At 38.1% G+C, this 17062-nt stretch overlaps 1 protein-coding gene across 1 annotated transcript in view; it reads right to left on the bottom strand.

Annotated features, from left to right (window-relative positions):
- CCDC146 (coiled-coil domain containing 146) overlaps positions 1–17062 on the bottom strand; it is a gene marked incomplete at its 3' end in the record, with an annotated part of 60254 nt that overhangs the window by 470 nt on the left and 42722 nt on the right. Inside the window, exons 9-17 of the mRNA XM_059847939.1 lie at positions 15843–15938; positions 14653–14823; positions 12826–12914; positions 12545–12709; positions 9980–10198; positions 9135–9363; positions 3721–3849; positions 2096–2233; positions 474–716 (exon numbers count right to left, since the gene is read on the bottom strand). Of these exons, the coding sequence (XP_059703922.1) occupies positions 474–716; positions 2096–2233; positions 3721–3849; positions 9135–9363; positions 9980–10198; positions 12545–12709; positions 12826–12914; positions 14653–14823; positions 15843–15938 (1479 nt within the window). The remainder of the gene's footprint in view (positions 1–473; positions 717–2095; positions 2234–3720; positions 3850–9134; positions 9364–9979; positions 10199–12544; positions 12710–12825; positions 12915–14652; positions 14824–15842; positions 15939–17062) is intronic.

Genomic DNA, 17062 nt, shown 5'->3' with positions numbered 1-17062 from the left:
TTCTAAACTATTATTATGTAGGAGCTCTCTGCTCTGGGATCACTGACCATCTCAAGGACAGAGGCAGTGTCCAGCAGGGTAAGGTTTCAGGTGCTGTCTGCCATGCTGCCCTGCCTACCCTCAGTATCTTGTTCAGCAATCTGACTTCTTGCTGCTTCTGATCTGATGCTCATTGCATCTTGTATGGAGGAGACATTAAACTTTCCCTGAACCCCACACTCCACCTTTTGCAGCTTTACCTTGAAATCCTGTGAAAAGCAGTATTCCACTGATGGCTGCCCTGCCCTTCAGCCACAGCATGGTCACACAAACTACTTTAGTAACCAAAGGTGAGGTTTTTAGTATATGATCTCCTTAAGATTCTATGACCAGCTCCAAGTGGTGTTCCCACTCTAGTGGGTTGTCAGTGTCTCTTTCTGTACCATCATCTGCACTGGCTCCTGAAGCTCTTGCAATGTATGACAAAAACTTACAGCTCTGGCTTCAGCTGCTGCTTTTTGTATCTCCTCACTGTCTAGGATCTTCCACCCGTCCTTTTCTTCTTTAGAAGGGGAAAGGCCTTGACTTATCGTCAGTGAAGCAGTCATCACAGATTGTTCTTTGTCTCTGATTTCCTGCTGGAGTTTAATGGCAAGTGCTTGCTTCATGGATAGCTCTGCAAAAAGAGCTCTTATCTCCTGGGTTTTGTGATTTATCTCCCTCTGCAGTTCGTTGCTCTGGAATGCAAAACGGCTGCATTGTAGTTAGGGCTTCCCTTTAGGCACTCACTGGGCAAGACACTTGGGTCAGCATTAGGCACTGAAAATAAGTCCACCTTGACAAGGTTTTAAATAGTAGTTAATTCTTGAAAATTACTTAATTTTTGTGAACACTTCAAACAACAAAAAAAATTGGCTGCTCAAGAAGTCACATTTACTCCAGTACTAGAAAAGAAAAGCATATTTGTCTTTGCTTCTTGACCTTTTCAGCTGAGGGACAGCAAAACTCCCTCAGCCCTCAAAGGCCTGGGATCCCAATTCTTTTTGAGTTTATACACAATTAGCTTCATAATAAAGCTGGAATAAGCCCAATTCCTATGAGATAATTGAGTGACAATGCTGATGCAGGGGCTGTGGGTTGTGACATTATCCTTGGAAGGGGGAGGAACAGAAAAGGAATGTGACAGAAATCCTTGAGTCTCACTGCAGATGATTTGAAAAAACCAAAAAGCTTTAATACTCTTTAAGTGAATAATTGGAACTGGGACAGCCAGAGCACTTGCAAATGCAACTTTTGGCACACTGCCATTTTTACAGTAGTTTATTAGCCCATGGCCATCATTTCACAAACACATTTAACAACCATGATATTTCTGTGTGTGTTTAAAATAAATTATAAAAACTTGTTTGAAGCTTTCATGTGTGCCAAACCTAACATTTAAGAAAAATTTCTACCCTGGCCTTGTTTTACATTAATTACTTAGCATTTTTTTTTCTGTCTTTCCCTCAGCTCTGCTCAATTTGCAGCTTTTTCATTAGGAATATGGAGGCTAGGAGCATTTTTGGTCTTTCCCAAACAATATTACTTGCAGTTAAAAGCAAATTGCTATAATCATATTTTAAAAACTGTATTGGAAATAATGTTTCCAGTGTGATTCTCCCTACCTAAATAAAAAAAGAACTTTAAGCCAGATACCAAGTTCATCTTTTTGTATGTTGGAGTAGAATTTACCTATCCTTTCTTTATATCATTTTTTCCCCTTATTTCTTCTTAGTCTTAGACCTGTTTTTTTGTGGAAAGGCTGTTAAGTACATTTGCAAAAGGAGGATCCTAAAGTTTCTATGCATCTACTTCAGAAAGAACTAATTCTATATTTTAGTGAAAGGTACCATTTATGGTGCAACTTTGTTTTTAAAAGAGAGGACATTCACCTAACTAATAGTTTCAGTTTATCTGTATTACTGTTGCTATTCCTGTCTAATTTCTGAAGACTAGCTTATGACTTGCCTCTCAACATTTGCAGCCACTTTTGTAATTTGCAAGTGAATCACCTCTTGCCCAGATACTGTTTCATTTTGTCCAGGCTGGCAAGCAGAGTGTGCAGTGCCCTTCTTACCCTCCTGGCGAACTGCAGCATCTCCTGCCTGCCGCTCTCCACCACAGCCCGCATTCTGTCCGTCAGATCGGAAATGCTCTCACAGAGAAAATCTATCTTCAGCAGCCTCTGCTCCTTCTGCATCAGCTCTGCCTCTATCTGCAGCAAGAAGGAGAGCACAGTGTAAGGAAAGGACAGGGGAAGGTGCAGCACAAAGTGTTCCGTGACTGCCTCGAGCTGCTGAAATAATACCAGTGAACAGTCATTAACAAATACCTTCACTATCAGATTTGTCAAAATTTACACCTTCTCTTCCAAGGATCAGGCCCAAATTGCTTCACTTGGTTGCTGTCAGTCACACAATTCTTCCATATCAGGCCAGGCCCTTTTGGGGGCAGGGGTTACACCATTGTTACTGTCTTGCTGTGCTTTTCTTGAAAGCAATGGGACTTTTTTCTAGTCATAATTTGGTTTTAATCTTCTGGTTCCTTGAGTCACACCATAAGGGAAGGTTTCAGCTCTTACTCTAAATACTTCTCCCCTCCTCATGCTAAAAAATATGGGCTCCATAAACAAATTGTAACTACAATGACTTTAAATCCCGTGGAGATTGAAGTAGACGTTTAAACTTATCATGACTCCAAGAGAACCTTCTTTTTAATGTGTAGGCTGGTGCTAGCAGGCTCTGTTGTGGCCTGCTCAGCTATGCAGAGCTCCTTCCTGTCAAGGAATATGGGACAGTAAAGCAAAAAGCTCAGGTAGTACAAGCAGCTGTGTTCAGGGTCTGTCTTTACAAACTGGATTTCAAAAGAAGGACTCTGGGGTGTGCTCAGAGCTTGCTGCTGCTGCCCTCACACCTTCAGAGCCCTTTGCAAATCCCCTGCAAACACTGAACACAGTGAGAAGAGTTTTGTGCTTATATAACTGGGACAGACAAAACTATATAAGAAAAAGCTGTTCCTTAACCTCCCTCCCCACCACAGAGAGGGTTCTGAAAGTGGCTTTCCATTGGACCTAATGCTTCCCTCTGGAGTCTCCCAGGGTGGTCACCAGCAGTGCTGCAGTCAGGTGTCAGCTGCTGGGCTGGCCTGGCTGCTGCTTCCACCAAGCTCTCTTTGGTAGCTCCTTTTTCAGCAGGGAAGCAAAGCAGTAGGGACCAGCCCTTACAAGGGCTTCTGTGTTTGCTTCTGTGTCACACATGCAGACTTTGTGACGAGGCTGGCAGGTCTGCCTCCTGCTCACAGCCCGTGGATATTGGTGAAACAGCTCATGGTCAGTTAGCAAAGACAGACAACCCCGTTTGTTAGCAGTTTATTATTCTGCATTTATCTCCCTCTGCTGCCCTTTCTGTGCCTTCCCCTAGTGAGGTGGGTCTGCAATGAAGTGCCAGTGATGTGAAGGGAGTCCGCAGAGGATGCTACAAAGCCAGGGGTACCCTACAGAGCTCCCCCTCTCCTGGAAGAATTAAAATGTCCCATGTTCAGTTGACGTGGAAAGCAGATGCTAGGCTGGAGTTCACAATGGCCAATCATAATTATTTTGATTCCTCTTACAGAAAGTTTTTTTAAAAACAAAAGACACTATTTGCAATTTCTAAAAGAGGTCAAGCAAAGCAGGATAGCTTGTGATATGAGAAGTGACATTACCTTTTCAATCCTTTTTAGCAGCTCAGGTGGAGATGGGTCCTTCCCTCCCATTTCTTGCTTTCTGCTCTCATTTGTGGCATCACCATAATTTTCCTCCAGCTTTTTAATCTTGTCCCTGCACTGTGAATACTAGCAAACAAAGAGCCTCAACAGTTATTTATTCCCACCAAACTCATCCCCAGACCTTGGTCTGGAGACTTCAACAGAGAAGGATTCCTTTTACTGGGAAGGAGGGCTGGTAACACAAAATTATGAGCCATTTTAAAATTGTCTTTTGAAAGAGAACTACAGTGTGACAGTTGCAGGACAGAGGAAACCCTGCTGTTTGACAGAAATTGAGTTCTACCTGTTTCTTGGTGCTCAGGCTACTTTTTGTTTTTTTATCCTCAGGAAAACAATAGAAAGCCCTGCTTCCTTGCTGGTCAGTAGTGAGGGTCTCATCCCTACAGACATCCATGTTTCCTACATTAACATTGCCAGGCATGTGTCCTGAAGTGACTCAGTGGTGACACTGAGCAATGAGGTACCCTTGGGACTCACAGAGGCAGGTGTTCCCTGACCTTTCCCATGTGAGACCTTCCCATGGAATAATGCTTCCCAGAATATGCTACAGGGACATCCAGGCTCAGCCTAAATACTCACTGAATGAGTGCCTGGGGCCGTTTTCTCATGCTTGGACTTGCAAGACTGACAGTGGTGGGGCTGTGTGCTCTGATGTGCACCTGGCTGTCTGTCAGTGAGCTGTTAGCACTGACATAGCTACCCAAGTGTAAATGTCAACCAGGTGATGACTGATTAAGGAAATAAGTGGTCCCAGGCTCTCAAAGTTATGAACAGTCACCAAAATATAAAGTAAATGTTTAGATGTTGCCAGGATGAGGTTTGTCACTGGAAGTTAAAAAGTCATATTTAACTAGAAAAGAGAAAACTGACAGATATTCTCAGGTGGCAGTGGAACATTACCAGAACACTTAAATACTTATTTTCCTAGTAAAAAAAGCACCACAGAACTCACTCCTGTACACTTTGTCTAAAAGCAGCTAAAGTAAAAACCTTAGATGAGTGTAATGAACAATTTCCTTGTCAAACCATGATTCTGAACATAGCTAGGTACTGAAAGTTATATTTTGCTGAACAAATAGCTAAAACTCAAGCCCAAAAATACACAGAATGGAAGAATGTGAAAGCAGGGCCAGCACAAACAGCAGGATGCAGCTATGCTTCCAGTGATCTTTTCTATCTGGGGCCAAATTTCTCAACCACTAACTCAGGGGAAAATGCCTTGTTGGAGGCAGTGGTATCTTAATGAGATTAGGGGCAGCTCACCAAAGAAAATTTTTCAGGACTGAATAGTTAATTTAGAGAAGGACTATTGCAGAAAAACCACAGTCCAAAAGCCATTAAAAAGTTTTGTGCCAAATGTAAATTGCTAGCCTTACTTTTAAGTGCAATATGAATTGGAAGTGATCAGCTTCCAATTCAGCAAGCCAATCCAAAAGCATCAAAGTGCATTTAGAGATAACCATGCTATTCTGTATCTGCTTAAGTAACATGACTAGAGGCATCTTTATTTTTTTACTAATTTGTAGTGTTTTCCTTGGAAAAGACTATCTGAGTCATAAGAGATTCTAAGTCTTAAAATTTTAAAAAATCCTTTCTTTCTTAGAGTGGGTTTGATACAAGGGATAGGAAAAGACTGTATAAGAGTGGCTTTTCTACATTGGACTGCAATCAGTCAGGAGGAATTGTTGAAGGAGGGAACACATCTAGATAAAGCAACTGCTCTGAAAAAGTGGAGATCAGGTTTTTTTTTAAATCTCAGAGAAGGTAGGTGAGGTATGTACAGCACTAAACAAGGGCAAATACAAGACCTATTTTAAAAAATGGAGTGGGTGCAGATGGAGCTTTGGAACCATGATTACTTCTCTTTCTGAAGAATAAATCTGGAACACATAATTAAGTTTTCTTTGTAGGCATCAAGAAGATAAAAATTACAGAGATAACAGCCACCACAGGTGTGTTGAGTCATGCCAGATCAATGTCTACTATGATAATTCCACAGGTCTATGGATGACAAATGGTAGGTGTAATACATTTTGATTTTTATATAGCTTCAACATTTCATATGATATTCCCATAAACAAGCAACATAAATGGGTTCTTGATTAAAACATACAGAAAATACCTCATCAATAGAATGAGGTTAAGCTCAGAGAGACTGCAAGTATTTTTTGGAAAAGATTCAAATGCAAAATTACCTTTCTCTGAAAAAAAGATTTGAACCAAAAAGATAATAGTAAATAAAAAAATGTAAGTAGTTACATGTAGGCAGGAAAAATTGTCTACAAACACAGAATCAAATCAACTGGTTGGATGTCCTTTCTTTAAAAAAAGGTCTGGTTGTTACACACATTAACATGAAGATGAATCACCATGTCATGTGTCAATAAAGGTGCCACCATAGCTGGGTGCATAAGCAGGAAGGTAACCTGCAAGATGCCTGAATGAATCCTTTCACTATCAGCCACAGGTACAAGGCACTGGCCTTCATGACAAATAAAGACTATATTGCCAAAAATGAAAGAAATACAGAAGAAGAATGGGCTAAGAAAAATCTGTAAGAGCTGATTGAAAGAAACAAGGTTGTGTAGCCCATCAAAAGGATGGGAGAGGAGCATGATTAACATCCTTCCAGTAACATGAAATGTTACAGAAAGGAAAAGAATGGTTCATTTGTAGTATCTCGGGGGGACAGAATACAAACCAATATTCTTACACCACAGCAAGAAAGATCCAGGCTAAAGCTCAAGAAAATTTTTTCCATTGTTAAGGAAAGACTGGGATACCTTACTTGGAAAAACCTGTTTCTCAGTGGTGGCTTGAAACCACAGCTTAGCCCTCGCAGGCAGTCCAATGCTGCTGTGGGAGCAGATTGCCTAGATAAATTCTTTATCTTTCCACTAGTCCCATTATTCTATGATGTGGTGATATGGTCTGAAGATTTTCATGTATTAAAACCTGGACAAATGTTGTTGCCAAATGCCTCACATAAACTGACAATCCTTGTATATTGCTTGAGCTCTAAGGCATGGAAGTCCCATCTACATCACCATGACAGCTCAGCAGGTCTTCGTGTTGGACTAATTAACGATTGAAGCTAAGTATTTCTCATTGATGCATGAAGGTAGATTAGTTTTTATGGGTCACTTCAGTCAGCAGGAACAGTCCCTTGATGTGCAGTCCCAATTAAAAGTTACATAGTTTTATGTCCAGAGAAAACCACCTTGCAATCTCACCAGGTATTTTTTGTGTAAAGAAGTGCCTGTAAATATTTCTATTTTTAAATCTTTACCTTTACAAGCCTACCTAGTCCATGTTACTTGCACTTAGAAGAGGTCTGGTCTTGCTTCAGATGATGGTATTTTTTTAGCTTAACTACTCACCAATGTTTTGTGGAAATAGGAAGCTTCTGATGAAAAGCATACAAGTGGAACATGCATCACTTTGATGATTAAGCAGCTCATGTGGAATGCAGGAGACCCAGGTGAAGTGTTTGTTCTTGCTGAACTGGCACACAGCCCTGATCTGGGCTTTTCCCCTTCCCAATGGGCACTACAGCTGCTGAGATTATGGGTCAGTTTTTGCAGGCTGTAAATATTTCTGATTTAAACTTTTTTCATTGATAATAATGAAAATATCTAGTCCATGTTACTAGCACTTGCTTCAAGGAGGTCTGGTGTTGCTGAAGACAGAAGGAGGCAGGAAGGGTAGGAAAAGGGGAAGACAAAAGAGGCACAGGTACAGGATTCACCCTGTCTAATCCAGACAGTCTGTGACCATGGTAAGTGAACAGAAGCTGAGTCAGATTTCAACATGGGGTCAAATCTGTAATCAGTACAAGAACCAGCAGCATGAATTTGGCAATCAGCACCAAAATTCAGATTTGGGCTCATAGGTTTTGTTTACATCATGGAGATAAAGCCAAACAATTTGAAACTGCTTCTCATTGGACTTCATTCCTATTAGCAGTGGGAATAAGAGAATTAATGATGAATGATGGAGCATAAGGAGATGAATGAGTTAACAGGCAGCCTGAACCATATAATATTCAGTAATCACAGTATCTAGTTAAATTTTAAAGGTTGATAACTGATTATTTGCCATTCTTCACTGGAAAACTCCTCACTTGGAAACATTTACTAAGACTACTGTATGCATAATATCATACCACTCTGTATTTTCCTACTTTTTACATTTCTGTCAACATTGCAAAAGTATTTAAACACCTCCGACAATAGCCTCCCTTTAACAGTGATTTTAGGTTTCACATGAACTATCATCATAAAGGAGAAAGTTGCAGGAATGCAGAACAGAAAAAGCAAAGTTTCATGATTGATTCTGTCTGTTCACAGAAATCATCTGCATTTTACTACTGCTTGTATTTGACTCAGTGACTCTCAGTCTCATTTTAAATCTTACTTGAAAACTTTGGGGTCTTTTTGGTTTTTTTTCATTTAGTCTTCTTTTATTTTTTAATATTGCCTCACTTCATAATTTAAATCTGTGATGGCCCTGCAAAGGTCTTTGGGACATGATTTGCATGAGGTATTAAAACATGTATTATGTTTTGTTCTTGTAGCAGAGCATACAATTTCTTCAGAAGGCCAGAAGTAAGAGAATAGTGCAAGCACTATTAAACAGTGAGCCACAGCTTCCACTGATGTGAGTCTGAAAGGCAATGGAACAGCCCAATTTATGATTTTGTGCAGGCATGAACGGAGTATCTATGGGAAAAATTACCATTTGGAGATAAGGTCAAGAGTAAATGAGCCATTTCAGAAAGCAAGGAAAGAATGTCCCAAGCACTGCAGTTTGTTAGCTGTTTAATGCTATTTTGTAACTAGGACTAAAACTTACACTGTTTCTGTGCAAAAGAAAATATATGTGGATTATATCATTGTAGGCAGCAGAGTTTCCAGAGTAGGCTCAGGGTCAAGTGTGAATTGAGTTATTATTTTAGAAATTTGATGGTCTAAGTGTATCTCCCACCCCTCCACCTACTCCATCAATACAGTTTTAACAAATTTTATCTACAGTCTCATTTTTCCCCCATGACTCCCATTCTCCAGCTTAGTCATACTGACATTTCAGGCTATGGGGTGGGTTAGCTGGAATTCCATACCCAGGAAACATTTGGCATGTGTGAAACAAAGACCGTGAGCCAGTTACACATAAGCATGGAAAACTCATATATGTGAAGTTAAACACAGGTATCAGTGTTTTGCTAGAAAGGTGTATTACTAAACTTGCTGTTTTAATTAACCTTGTACATCCAGATATTTTTTTTCCTATGAAATCACCTTAAATTTTAAAATACAGAACAATAGTAAAAAAAAGTTTCCTTTAACACCGACCTGTGTCCGAAGTTTCACCAGATGTGCATCCAGGGCATTCTTCACTGTGAGCTCTTTAAAACACAATTTAACTTCTCTTTTTTTCTCAACCAACTTCAGCTTCAGCAAACTGATCTTTTCATCCATAGTTTGCATCTTAGTGTCTCCATTCCTACGCAACACCTCCTGCCTGTTTATTTTTTCATACAAAATGCCCAATTCTTCTTCTCGTTCTCTGAGCAAAAGACCACTGAAAGAAAACCAAAATGTAAAGATAATTAAAAAAAAATTAGTCATATTCAGTATATTCCATTCAAGAACATTAAAAAGTTATCTTAAAAGATAGTAATAATCTGTGACAATGTATGAGGCTTTCTCAATTATTATTTTAATCTAATGACAGCATTTTAAATAAGTAACAAAATAATTGCAGTGTAAAAATCAGAAAACAAACTCTTGGAAAGGTGACTCTTGTCTCTCACATAAATTTTAAGGTCTTCTGGCCTTCCACAGCATTTAAAACTGGATTAAGATCAGAGAGATCTAGATAATCTGCATTTTGCAGATGCCATAACTGTGCACAATGCACAAACAGAGCAGGTGGCTACAAGTTCTCAAGGCATTCAGTAGCCAAGATACCATGTTTTCTGAATAATAATTCTGAAGCATGACCATGATCACCAGTGGAGAAACATCTACATAATGCAAAGCAGCACTGGCAGTGCAGGGAGGGGGACTGGTCAGTGAAACACTGCTGTGCCACAGACCTTTAGCAATCCTAGTGAGGACTGCTCACAAGCTAAAAATATTGTTGCTTCATGAATGTCAAAATTGAGCACTACCTTAGATCAAAGTTACCAATGTACCTCTCATTTCGTTGCTCAATAACCCTTTCATAATTTTTGCGTAGCTGTGAAATTTCCTTTTCCTTGTGTGTGGCTTCAGCAGTAAGTTTGTCAACATTCAAATACTTTTCCTTTTCTTTATTCTCTAGCATCTCTTGTTCAACTTTGGCAAAATCGTTTTGGATCAACTCTTTCATTCTCTCATTCTTTTTAATCTTCAGATAGTTCTCCTGCAATTTTCTTTAACGTAACAGAAATGTGGGAATATTTTTAGTTCTTTCAATTTGAAACCAATTTCAGCAACTAAAAGCAGAGCTTAAATGTATTTCTCAAGCACACAAGGGCTCCTCTATGTCTCTGCTTCACAGAAGCTTTACAAAAAGAAGAAAGACATTCTGAGAGCAGGTTTTATTGCACGTTCTTTCCAGCTTGACAAGAACTGGATTCTGGCACAAGAAAAATGCTATACAGGGAGCATTGCACTACAGCTTTTTTATTCTCTACTAGGTAGCCCAAGTAGCCATAAAAAATAAAGTTTAAGAGCATATACATAAACTGTGATGAAAAGTCTTAATGTGTAGAAATCCTGCCATTCTATTTAAAAAACAATATTTAAATTATTTTGTGGTTGCAACTCAAAGTTCTCCAAAGCTATTGTTTATAAAACAGTGTATCACAACATTACACAAGAAAGAAAATTATTAGATTGCCCATTATTATTTCATCTGCCCATTTGACAGGTGAAAAAAGAAACTAAAACATAGTGGGAGGTTAATGACAAGACCACATAAAAATAAAGAACAGATCACATTATTTCCAGCATCCCTGTTGATCACTGGATGATGATGGCCCCTCATTTAAAAGACAGATTCTTGTCACCAAATGGAGTATTTACTGTCTCACAGCACAGAATTTAGAGTTTATTGCATTTGATCTGTGGTATCACTTCTGGATCAAGACACAACTTTAGCTACACCAGGAAGATATTCATGTCAACATACAAAAGAGGTAGTGAAAGGAGAAGCAAAGTCTCCTGTTAAAATACAGACCTGCAGATGAAATATCCTTCCCTCATGGGCTCCATCATTAAATTGCTGATTTGCTGTATACAGGGCAGGAAGCTGCTTTCTTTCATTTCCCCCACATGTATAACACTTTGAGTACCACAGGGTATTACTGAATTTAATTAAATGTCTGTAAGTCAAGTTTCTGACTGAAAGTATAACAGAATTGCAGAAATGCAATGTGTTTTAAATATTTTCTGAAAATTTCTTGCCTTACTTGGACTGATACTCTGTCCTCCAAACTGCATAGGTTGCAGTGAAGTCAGTGGTATGGATACTAAAGTCTGTTACTGGAATTTAAAATATTTTTCATTGGCAAGAGAGTTACTGAAAATTCAATACCCCTGGCTAGTTTTAAATCTAGTTTTGCAGAGCCCAAAATATCTGTTGGATGTGTACCAAGTAGGGACATCAATAATAATACTTATATTTTTCTGATATCTGTACAAAATTTATGTCTTATTAGTCTTTTCCCCCCCTTCTTTCATCAAATGGGAAGGCCTCAAAATTTTTACAACAAAATGTCAGCTTGTACATCTTGACAAAATTGCTTCAATTACTGAAGTTCTACCTCTTTTTTAGCTATCTCTAGCATGACTTTGAAACCAAACTACTTGGAGATTCACAAAAAATTCTTAGCATATTCTTTGTCTGATTTAACAATTTTTGGCACCAATAATGAAGTTTTTGGAAAATCAAGTTCATTTTAACTACTCTAATTTTGGTTTTCCTGTTTTGCTTACACAGTTTGCTATTCACTGTCTCCCTACTTGCCCAAGGACAGAATTCCAAGACATTGTAATTCTGTCTATATTGCAGAATTTCATCACTAGGATGACATAAATATGGCAAAAAGATATCCTCACTAAATAATGGTCTAGGAGAAAAGAGAGTCACAAGTACCAGCTATTCTGCCTCATTATCTTTGCTGTGAATGTAACCTTTCATTTTGTCTAAGTTTGGAAATTGAAACCACATTTTATCTGAAATAAATGTTATGTAATAAAATTCAGTGTGAGTTTGAACCAAAATCCCCAATTTGATCTAATTTCATAATTAGACAGCCATATTCCTACCTAGTGACTCATTTAATAGTCCCATGCACCACTTCATTAGGGAATCCTATGTGTCAGACCTCTTTTCCTCTAAGGACAGCAGAAGCAGATCTGAGTGCAACGATGATGCTCACATTGAGTGAAACAGCATGATAATGCAAAACTTGAGAAATCCAAGAACTCTGATATAAAGGATGAGAAATGAGAAGAGTAGCCAGACAAACTTCAAAACTACTTTCTGACAAGTGTTGATGCCCAAACTAGTTGTGGAGTGTTAGTGGGATATGAAACTGGAACAGATTATGGAGGGGTTTTCTAAATGCCTTTTTTAAAATCAAATTTAAAAAGTCATGATAATAACTATCAAGGATGATATGGGCATAACTGAAGATGGAATAGATTCCTCCTAAGATTTTTTCCAGCCTTAAATTTCTGTAATAGTGAACTACAGCATACTTTAAACTCACCTTTCTCTGGTCATAAGAGCATCTCTTAAATTTTCTATATTATTTTCTAGCAATTTTACCCGGTTTTCACCTTCTTTTGCTTTCCACTGAGCAATACGCATCAAATCTATACATTTGTCCTTTTCAATTTGCATAAGATCACACATCCTAGTAACGCCTTGGATTCTGAAGAAATGAGATGTGTGAAAGAAATAATTATTAGCATTTTATGCCGGCATTACTTGGATAAAATTTGCTTTAGAAGACTTTTTTGAAATAATGTATTGTTATTATTTTCTTACTCTTTTTCGTTTTCTTTTTTCATCTTTTTACAGATGATTAGTTCACTATCCATTCTTTTTAGTTCTTTAACAAGACTTTGGAGTTGAATCTGAAATTTAAATAAAATTTTGTAAGCACTTTGGATATACTGAAGAAATGTCTTCAGTGAAATTACCCAGAACAACTCTTAGATGAGAAAAAGACAGTGAGAGGACATTATTAGAAGAACCTTTTATTATTATAATGGAATGTTTTTATTACAACAACATAAAAAAGCACAGTTTTTCCATTTATATTAAGCTTACACTTACTATTAGTAATGTAGATAATTTGATGCTGCATCTTAAATGCTTGGTTCCCTCTATCTGGAGTTCCACTCTTTCTACTGATCAGCCTGTCAAGTCCATTACTATATAATTATTTAGCATATGAAGCATTGAAATTGTATCTTTACAAATAAAATTTCTTTCTTACTCAATTCTGACTTTTAAGCAGTCACTGATATTTGAGCAGAATTGCATTCTGTTAAGTTTCTGGATCTTTTAATTCCAGTTGTGTTCAGTCCTCAATAGCCTGGGCCATCAATCCTAAATTGAGAGGCCTTTTCTCCCCTCCCACTGGTATCAGGAGGAGGAGATTGGTATTAGGGAAAGCTGGTGGATGATGGCTAGCAACTTTGGACTTGTCTGTGTGTCCCTGAATTTGTATTATTTTATTTGTTTTATTTGTTTATGGACTGATTTTATTGAAGGCACAAAGCCTGACATGTTTGTTTATTTTTACAAACAGAGTTTCCCAAGATGGTGGAAGTGTAGCATATCTAATTTATCTGATTACAGACATACATTTTGGAAACATCAGTACCTTGTTTCCACATAGCAATTTGGTATTTAGCAAATTCTGTATGACATCACAGCACACGTCATGCCAGAAAAATGCAGGCAGCAGATACAATGACTAGTCATAGGAAGAGTTTTCTTTCCCTCTTTCTCTAAATCAATATCATTATTTATGTTTTGAAATGTAACAGGAAAATAGAAATTTCTGCCTCACTTTGGAATGAGTGGTAGTTCAGTTTATCTGCTAATTTTCATATATTTGTAAAATAAACGACACAGTTTTACTTCTGGGAATCTCAGGGTGTCTGCTATTCTGCCTCTTTCTTTCAAATTGTTAATTTTATCCCATGGGCTTGAAAGAAAATCACAGAATCTCAGAATCACAGAATGTGCTGAGTTGGAAGGAACCCACCAAGACCATCAAGACCAATTCCTGGCCATGCATGGCACCATTCCCAGCAGTGACCCCATGTGCCTGACAGCATTGTCCAAACACTTCTTGAACTCTGTCAGGCTGGTGCTGTGACCACTTCCCTGGGGAGCCTGTTCAGAGCCCAACCACCCTCTGGGTGAAGAACCTTTTCCTAATGCTGAACCTAAACCTCCCTCCAGCACAACTTCAGGCCACTCCCTCAGGTCCTGTCACTGGTCACCAGAGAGCAGAGATCAATGTCTGTCCCTCCTCTTCCCCTCATGAGGAAGTTGTAACTGCAGTCTCCTCCAGGCTGAACAGAACAAGTGACCTCAGCTGTTCCTCACCCAGCTTCTCCTCAAAGCCCTACACCATCTTTGTTGCCCTCCTTTGGGCACCCTCTAAATGTCCTTTCAAATATCTTGTTTCAATTATGGAGTCATATTTTAACATACTGCACTGCACCACAAATTGCAATAAAACACCACAGTATTGTGAGTTTCCAGTGTCCTGGTGGAACTCCCCTCACCAGTAATTTAATTTCTCCCTATACCAGCTGGTATTTTGAACAATCTTCCAAATATATCATTTTTTACCTTGGCTTTCTGAACATCCCTGCATTTCAGTTGCTTCTCATCAGCTCTGAGCAAAGTCAGACGTGTAAGTGTGGATAACTCATTTCTGCATTTTTCCTGCTCTTTGAAAAGCAAGCGTTCTGCAGCAATGCATTCTTCTAACATGCGGGCATCCATATCTGATATCATTTCCTAGAGAAGAGGAAATTTTAATCCCAATGCAACAATGTATCAGTGTTGGCAAACCCAAAGTTGGAAATACTTTGGGTTTATCTGCAATGTAAACAAATATACAGACTATGTAGATTTAAAACCATAATAAATTATTGCTTTAAAACACCATGCACAATCCCTATAATAACATTTCAGAATATATTATCACCTAGGAGCATTTCTGTTCCTCAGTCCAACATCTTTCAGCTATTGTCCATTGGACAGAATGGATATTTGTAGCTATATAATAAGTTCAGTGCCATGTCTTCAGGAGGAGGTGAATGGAAGCTCCCCAGGCTCCGCTGACTGCATGCCTGTCTGTGGCACACAAGTTACATATCCCAGAGAACGACTGTAAGTACTGGAAGGCACATGTATCCAAACACAAGCACATCCCCACTTGATAATGTTAATGAATTCAAACAAAGCACATAAAGAAAATGGATATAAAGGTAAGAAGACAAGGAGGTTTGACCTTGGAGGTACCAAGAAGATATGTCTGAAACAAATTGCTTCTTATAAGGTCATTTATGTAGTGGCAAGTACTAAAGCTCTTGTAACACAGGTGTCTGCATTGCCACACTCTGCATGGCTGTGCTGCATACAGACAGGCATCCACAAATGACAGAACTGTGAAGATGAAAAATCTTAATGTACAAATGCTGAATTTTTATTGTTGCAGCAAGACATAGTTTCATATCCAAAGGAAATTTATAACAATAAATTTCTAACTGTAGTGTCATCAACAACATTTAGAAAGACTTAAACTAGAAAGTAGATTTGCTTTCTACCTTCTTGTATATGGCCAGCAACACCAAAAATGTTTTTAAAAAGAAAAGGCAAGTGGTCTTTAAAACTGAAGGAATACTATTGCATTTTCTCACCAGAAAGCTGCAGCTAGAAACTCCATTATTTTTTTTCTTCAAACAGTCCCTTTATTCTCACGATAGAAAACCAACTGTCAAAATGAAAAAATATGAGAAAGCAGAATTCAGCACCTGTTCAGCTAAATCTCTCTTGAGCGTTTCAATCTCGTCCTGCAGTTCTTGTCGTCTTTCCAATAATGCTGCATTGTTTTTTGAGCTAATTTCTGCCTACAAAAATAAACCAAGCAAATAGTGATGCAAACAAAAAAGGAGGAAAATTTAAACTGCTGATACTGTGTTAGAAGCAGCTACACCAATAAAGAAATTAAATTTCTCTCTTATAATTGCTAGTACAAGAATGCTTAATTTAGTAGAGTTCCTCAGCAACTTACTGAAGTTTCTCAAATTTTTCTTTCAAGAACTATGAACACTAAATTTCACAAATTTAGAAGGTTTATGGTTTTCAGCAACTAAATTGTCAAATAAAAAACCAATAAACACAGAGGCAATATATAAAAATATAACCTAAATTCACAGAGGATTTTCAGAGTGAAATTCTGGGCTTACTAAAGGAAAAAAGAGTTCACATCTACATAGAATGGATATCACATTTTTTCTTTTTATCACTACAGTAGGATTTTCATTAGACCCTAAAAAGTCAAATCTAATAACACAAACATTTATGTATTATTTTTTCATGTACATTATGGAAAATTCATTTATTCAATCAGATGTTAACACTAAGTATGTGAAGGAATACATTAAAAACACTACCTCTGATTAAAATGTATCTGATCAATCTCACTACAACTACTTACATGATATAACTTGTAAGACAAAAAGCTGTACTAGCCTCACTGTAATTAACTTCACTTAAAAAATTCTTTATGGTTTTAAGAAAGCAATAAAAAAATGCATCAGGCTAACTATGATGGCATATATTGCCTCTGTGAAATTGATGGAGATAAACAATTTAGCAGGAACTACTCTGATAGGAAAAGGGATATTAATTTTAAAATAAAAGAGGGAGGATTAGATATAAGGAAGAATTTTGTTCAACAAGGGTAGTGAAACACTGGCCCAGGTTTCCCAGAGAGGTGGTTGATGCCCTGTCTCTGGAAACATTCAAAGCCAGGTTGGACTGAGGTCTGACTAATCTGATCTAGATGAAGGTGTCCCTTCCAGCTGCAGGGTTTGGACCAAATAACTTTTGAAGGTTCATTCTAGCCCAAATGATTTTAATTTCAAGTCTGTAATTCATATGGATGGGAAAAAATTACATTTAACAACACACCTGGAAGATATTAAAAAATAATACACACAACCCCATGATATCTTGCTCAGATCTCAAC

This window comes from Haemorhous mexicanus, chromosome 5 (assembly GCF_027477595.1).
Source record: "Haemorhous mexicanus isolate bHaeMex1 chromosome 5, bHaeMex1.pri, whole genome shotgun sequence".
Classification (NCBI taxonomy): domain Eukaryota; kingdom Metazoa; phylum Chordata; class Aves; order Passeriformes; family Fringillidae; genus Haemorhous; species Haemorhous mexicanus.
This window is presented reverse-complemented; position numbering and strand designations above follow the sequence as displayed.